General features: G+C 53.6%; 1 protein-coding gene across 1 annotated transcript in view; it reads left to right on the forward strand.

Annotated features, from left to right (window-relative positions):
* Positions 1–4896: 4896 nt before the first annotated feature.
* The window catches only part of VOLCADRAFT_116088 (uncharacterized protein), a gene marked incomplete at both ends in the record, with an annotated part of 5469 nt that continues 4303 nt past the window's right edge, over positions 4897–6062 (forward strand). Inside the window, 2 exons of the mRNA XM_002946629.1 lie at positions 4897–5127; positions 5364–5520. Of these exons, the coding sequence (XP_002946675.1) occupies positions 4897–5127; positions 5364–5520 (388 nt within the window). The remainder of the gene's footprint in view (positions 5128–5363; positions 5521–6062) is intronic.

The following is a 6062-nucleotide window of genomic DNA, read 5'->3' on the forward strand; positions in this document are numbered from 1 at the left end:
AATGCCGCGGGTGGTGACCAGGGTTCGACACCCCGTACGGGGCCGTAAGGTTTTGGCCTTTTTTCGGTATCCCCGTCAGGGCCCGTAGGACTTTTCGGTGGCTCCCGTAAGGATTTTGGGGTGCGAAGCGCCCCGTACGGGGCCGCCCCCGGACCGGCCGAAGGCCGGTTACGGTGGCTACGGTTACGGTGGTAAGGATGTTAAGGATTTATAAGAGGCCGTACGGGGCCCTGTAGGGGAGAAGACGGACCATATAAAGGATAAGGCCACACACTTGGCACATATTATTCATATTGCAATATTTAACTACACTTTTCATTATACTTTTATAACTTCTGGTATACAATGGCAGACAATGAGTCGTCAGGAGGTGACCAAGGGCCTCCTAATCCACCGCCCTCCAAGAAGCGCGAGAAAATAACGAAAATAACGATTTACAGGGCAAAACAAATGCAAAGCGTCACTTTCCACAGCGTTTCAGCCAAGGACAGTGCCCCCGTAAAGGTTTTGCGGGGGTTACGGGGGCCCCCGTAAGGTTTTCGGCCGGCACAGGAGCCTGGTACGGGGGCCCCTCCGTAAGGAAAATTTGGGAGGTACGGGGGAGCCCGCAAGTTTCAGGAAGGTCAGTGTCGAACCCTGGTGGTGACACGTCAGCTCCACGGCTACTAGGATAGTGGACACAGCGCGCCTGGCTACTGCACTAGTAGAATGCCGCGGGTGGTGACACCTCAGCGCCACGGCTACTAGCTTAGTGGACACAGCGCGCCTGGCTACTGCACAAGTAGAACGCCGCGGGTGGTGACACGTCAGCGCCGCGGCTACTAGGATAGTGGACCACAGCGCGCCTGGCTACTGCACTAGTAGAATGTTGCGGGTGGTGTCACGTCAGCGCCACGGCTACTAGGATAGTGGACACAGCGCGCCTGGCTACTGCAACGACTCGAACGTCGAACAAACACCAAAACAGCAAGATAAGCCTGAAAATTGTGACGGCCTATGATTTGCTATGCGGTTGCTTGCTTTGGGCCTTTGCTCACAAACAGTGCCAGAACTATTGCTCACAAACAGTGCCAGAACTATCTATGCATGTGCATGAAGAGTGCGCACATGAACGAAAACGCGCCAACTCAGTGCGTGCCTCTTGGTCTATGAGGGGAGTTGTAACTTATGGAATAAATTACGGCGACCACACTTACGGAATAAATTACGGCGACCCTAGCAACTTTGTTACTTAGGTCGGAATAAATTGAGACCCGGCCTAAATGAAAAAAAAATCACTGGCAGGTTGGCCGGGCAGGCGGGAGGGCAGGTTGCCAGGGCTGATGGTAAGAAGGGCCAGTGGTAAACGTAGTTAGAGCAGGGCAGGTGGGAAAGGAAGGTGGGCAGGGCAGGTGTCCATCTCAGTGATGTACCATGTGATGGTTTGATCTGTGTGTTGCATGCGGATTGCCGATTGTCTCCCCTCGAACCAGCTGACTACCGAGTGGGCCGCTGATCCCGTAGCCGGGGCGGTACTGGAGTGGTTACGACCTTGAGCACTTTCGCGCCTTCATGCTTAAAGCACTTCTGGGCGCGCACGGCAAAAATGGTGTGGGGGAGGTCGGGGGAAGTGTTTGTGACGTTGTGCTAAGCCGGGTGAAGCCCTGTAGATGCAGGAGAATGAAATCGGTGATGACTTAGCTGGTGTTGTATTCATAGATGGTGGCGTTGGCAGCCTTGGAGTCTAGGCAGAACCAAAGCCGGAAGTAGGGGAGCTTTAGTCTCCCAGACTGTTCGAAGGTGTCGGCCAGGGTAGAGCGCAGCTTCATGGCCAGGTGACCGGTGGCAGTGGAGGGGCAGCTTGAGAGCAGCTGAGGAAGCGCATCACCGGCGGGATCTTGTGCGTCTTTATGGTGCTGGTGTAGTAAGTGTCCGGTGCAGCGGTATCGGTTTACGATGTCTAGGTGTGTGATGTCTGCATTGGCAGCCTTGGGCTCGTGATGTGGTGATGTGGTGTCGCTAGGGTGATAGTACTGGGGGACTAGGCTGGTCGGTTAGGTTCCCAACTGGTAACCTTCTCGGTCGGTGAACCTCCACTTACTGGGTCATTGTATCGTTTTGTCGGTTAACCTACCGGCCAGGTACCGGAGCGACTTAGTTACCGACCGGTTTGGCAGGGTTACCGACTGGTGACAAGCAAATGATCTCCTTAAAGGCACTTGGCGACAAATGCAGAGGAGTAACTGCCTTGACAAGCAGCTTATCGCCCGGCTTACAGCGGCATACATAACAGCCTATCCTTTATATTTCTAGATGCCTTCCCCAGAATGCGAATTTCCGCGCGGACATGGTGGGCAAAATTCTCTAGCGTGTTTTCCATATTCAGCAAATTCGCGTTTGAATGGCTAGGTTAAGGTATGCCTCGTCATTTCACTCCATAGGTGCAATGACGAGCATTGGATCTTAAAACTGTTTGTGAACTTGTCCAAGTTTAAAGTTTTACCTCTGTACAGCCACAGTATGGTAAACCAAACCTAAAGATGTACACATGGGCAGTCTTGTTAGGAAAAAATTCGTTTGTCAGCGTGCACCAGCCAGCACGGTGAACACGCAGCAGCTCAGCTGGCAGGTCTTTGGTCGCTTTACTGAACCAGGTGTAGACAAGGCACTTCTTCTGCATGGTTAGGTACTTTCCATTGCATTCCATTACCGTCAACCGAGTTTCGTCCCGGCCGGTAACCGGTTGGTGGGGTGATCCATCGATAAGGTAACCCTTCGGTGGGGTGAAGGCAGTTAACTCCTGGGTAACCCTGCCGAGGCCCCACCCTACCGACCAGTTGGGCCCGGTTACCGGTTGGCGACAGGTAGAATGTATACCATAGGACCATACATCCCTCCCTCCATACGTCCCTCCCTCCACCCTATGGCAAAAAAAAGGTCGGTAAACGACCTGTTAGCTATAACCCAACTGATCGCTACAGTGGGGTAACCGACATTTTGAGATAACGACCCGGTAACCGATTGGTAACCTTACCGATCGGTTACCTTACCTACCGGTAGGTGAGGCGGCCTGAAAGGTTGCAGAGCTTTTATCGGTAACTATGATGATGATGATGATGATGATGATGATGATGATGATGATGATGATGATGATGATGATGATGATGATGATGATGATGATGATGATGATGATGATGATGATGATGATGATGATGATGATGATGATGATGATGATGATGAACCTGTCTGGGCGGGTCTTGCGAGCTGCTTTCATAGCAATGTGGGTCCTATACATGGCGGCTGTCCTCGTATGGTCAGACCTGTACTGCTATTGTTCACCTGAAGGACTACCATCTGAGGCAGGAGTCTCCTACTATCACAGAGCACCTCATTTCGCATACCCTTGTACAACTGCATTGGACTAAAAAGGCAGGAGGGAGAGCTAAAATGTTCATGGGTATCCACGTTTTTTTGGCAGCTGTTGACCCTTCAACTCGCTAGGTAGGCTGCCACGATGTACAGCAGCGCTACAAAATCTGCGTCATGCGATATCTGCGGGCCTTCTTGTGCCAGGGGTTTGAGTCTGCGGCAGGGAGGGGTACAGGGCTGGTCTCGCCCGCGGCGGGCAATGCTTCGTCGGCTTGGGAAGCTCCTTCCAGTGCACTGGAAGCAATTAATGCGGAAATTACTTGGCGACTGTCCACGGTTTTGCTTGCTGGGAGACTGGGTAGTCGCTGGGGCCCCACGCTGCAGCAGCGCGGTAACGCAAGATGCGACTGTCGCTCGACGAACGACGTGCACGCTCATAAGCGGCGAGCCTGATAGTTGGAGTATGAATGATTTATCCGATCATTACAGTTATCTTTGATTGAAGGACAAAAGTTGGGATGTGAGGGTAGGGGCAATTGCAAGGGTGACGCCCCGTCAGGTTGTACGGAACCTGGTGGTAAGCTAGGAATGAATACTGTAAGCTACGTAATGCCGGACAATAGCTCGCCAGAGCCAGAAGGTATTGTTAAGTATTAATTGCTTGCAGAATGTACGGCAACCATTTTATAACGATGACCCAAACGCGTGTTTCAATAACGGCAATTAGACTACAATTAGAGACAATGATCCTCAATGTCGAGGAGTTGATTTAAGGTGAAAAGCTCTGCGAAGACTCCAAGTGTTGCGTTATTTCTCCGAGCGCAAACGCCTCTAAATGATGGCTTTTTGAATTGTCAACAAATGCACGTCTTATGATAACAAGTAAATACGGCTCAAGGTGCAGAGTTTCTAGGTAGAACATAATGCCAAACCGCCTGCCTCAGCTTCCCAGCACAGCCATGCAGCTCGACGATGGCGTGGGCTCACCGAAGCACCAGCTCCATTACATCTATAAACCCAAGGATGCGCGGAAGATTCAGAGCCTCGACCCCGTGTTCACGGTAGGCACGCGCATGCGAACAGGTCCTGCGACGGTATTCCTCAACTGACCGTTGCTGCACATTGTAGTGACACATCATTATGGGCTGACATTTAGAACTGCGTTTTACTCGCGTTGTAACGCAAAAGGGTCCTTGTTCCCGCTCCATTTCCCACCTAAACACCATACATCACGCCACAGGCAACACCACCTCAGCCTTACCACACCCCTACTACTCCATCCGCCCACGTGATCGTCACGCCCACATATCTCCATCCTCACCAAGCCATCCTTCACCCTAATGCTCCTCCTCCTCCACTTACCCCTCTCTTTCCCCCTCACAACCAGATCACCTCTCGGTTTGCATCTCCATGCCACCACCTTGTAGTCATCTCATCCCCTTACAGGACCCCAGCATGAAGACACCTCTTCGCCATGAAACCCTTAACGCTCCGAAACCCTCCTCTCCCCCGCCTCCCTGTTCCCCTACCCTACCCTCGCCACGCCAGCTGGATGACCTGCGCCGTACAGGCGTCATTGGATCCCGCGATATTCAGTCCTCCCTGGCGTATCCCGGCCTCAGCCCCAACTTCCTCAACGAACCGCTGGATCCCGGCAGTGATGACGAGCGAGACGAGTACGACGACGGCGGCAGTGATGGGCGATCCGCGTCAAGCGGGGGGGCCGGTAAAGGTGGCCGCGGCGGGAGGAACCAGCCGAGGAGTATGTCGCCGGATCAGGTGCCGCATACTGCTGCTACTGCTGCTACTGCTGCAACTGCTAGTGTTGCTACTGCTGCTTTTGCTACTGCTACTTCCACTTCAGCTGCTACTGCTGGATCCATGGCTGCCGAAGCAGCGGGCATGTATGTCTCCAGGGAGTCCTCAGACCTCAGACCCGGAGGAGCCGGAGAGAGAGACCCGCGCTGCCCGCAGGGCCCCTAATCCTTTCCCGCACCTTCCCTCTCGTCGTACAGGGCCCTGGCCGTATGGACCCCCTCCGTTACTCCGCCACCGCCTCGGCACGCGCCGTACTGCTGCACGAGAAGCCCTCTGTGGTTGAGAGAATGGAAAAGGGTGTGGCGGCATGTGCCGTACTGCGGGATAACCGGCGCTTTCGGCTCTTCTCCCTGGGTACGCGCGCGCGTGTGTGTGTGTTTGGGGGGGTTATGTGTTTTGGGGGGGAGGGAGGAAAGGGGGAAGGGGAGTTCATTGAGGACTGACGACGGGCGTGTGAGGGAATGTTCTTGGTCCTCACCCCTGCCCGCAATAGAACCTTAGTCCCGATCCCCCATAACACCAAAGGGCACTCAATTTGGGAGTTTTTTTATCCATTTCGGACATACAGCCCCCTCGACCCCTCCGGGCCCTTGCGCCGCCTCATCCGGGCTCCAAGAGTGTATGGGGCCCCCCCCCGGGGTTACATACACCTCCGGAGGGGGGTAACGCGGTAACTCCAGAAAGTGTAACGCATACGATACACATACGATTCTGATCCCACTGTGTTGTATGATTATTCCTGAAACACATGTATGAGTGAGCCCTCTGAGTATTAATCCTCTGAAGATCATATCTTGATCATCATGCTGGTGGTGGTGGTGGTGGTGGTGGTGGCGGTGGTGGTGGTGGTGGTGCTAATTACGACCGAACAAACACACGGGGGATCCTCTAGAGTG

This window comes from Volvox carteri (assembly GCF_000143455.1).
Source record: "Volvox carteri f. nagariensis unplaced genomic scaffold VOLCAscaffold_4, whole genome shotgun sequence".
Taxonomy (NCBI): domain Eukaryota; kingdom Viridiplantae; phylum Chlorophyta; class Chlorophyceae; order Chlamydomonadales; family Volvocaceae; genus Volvox; species Volvox carteri.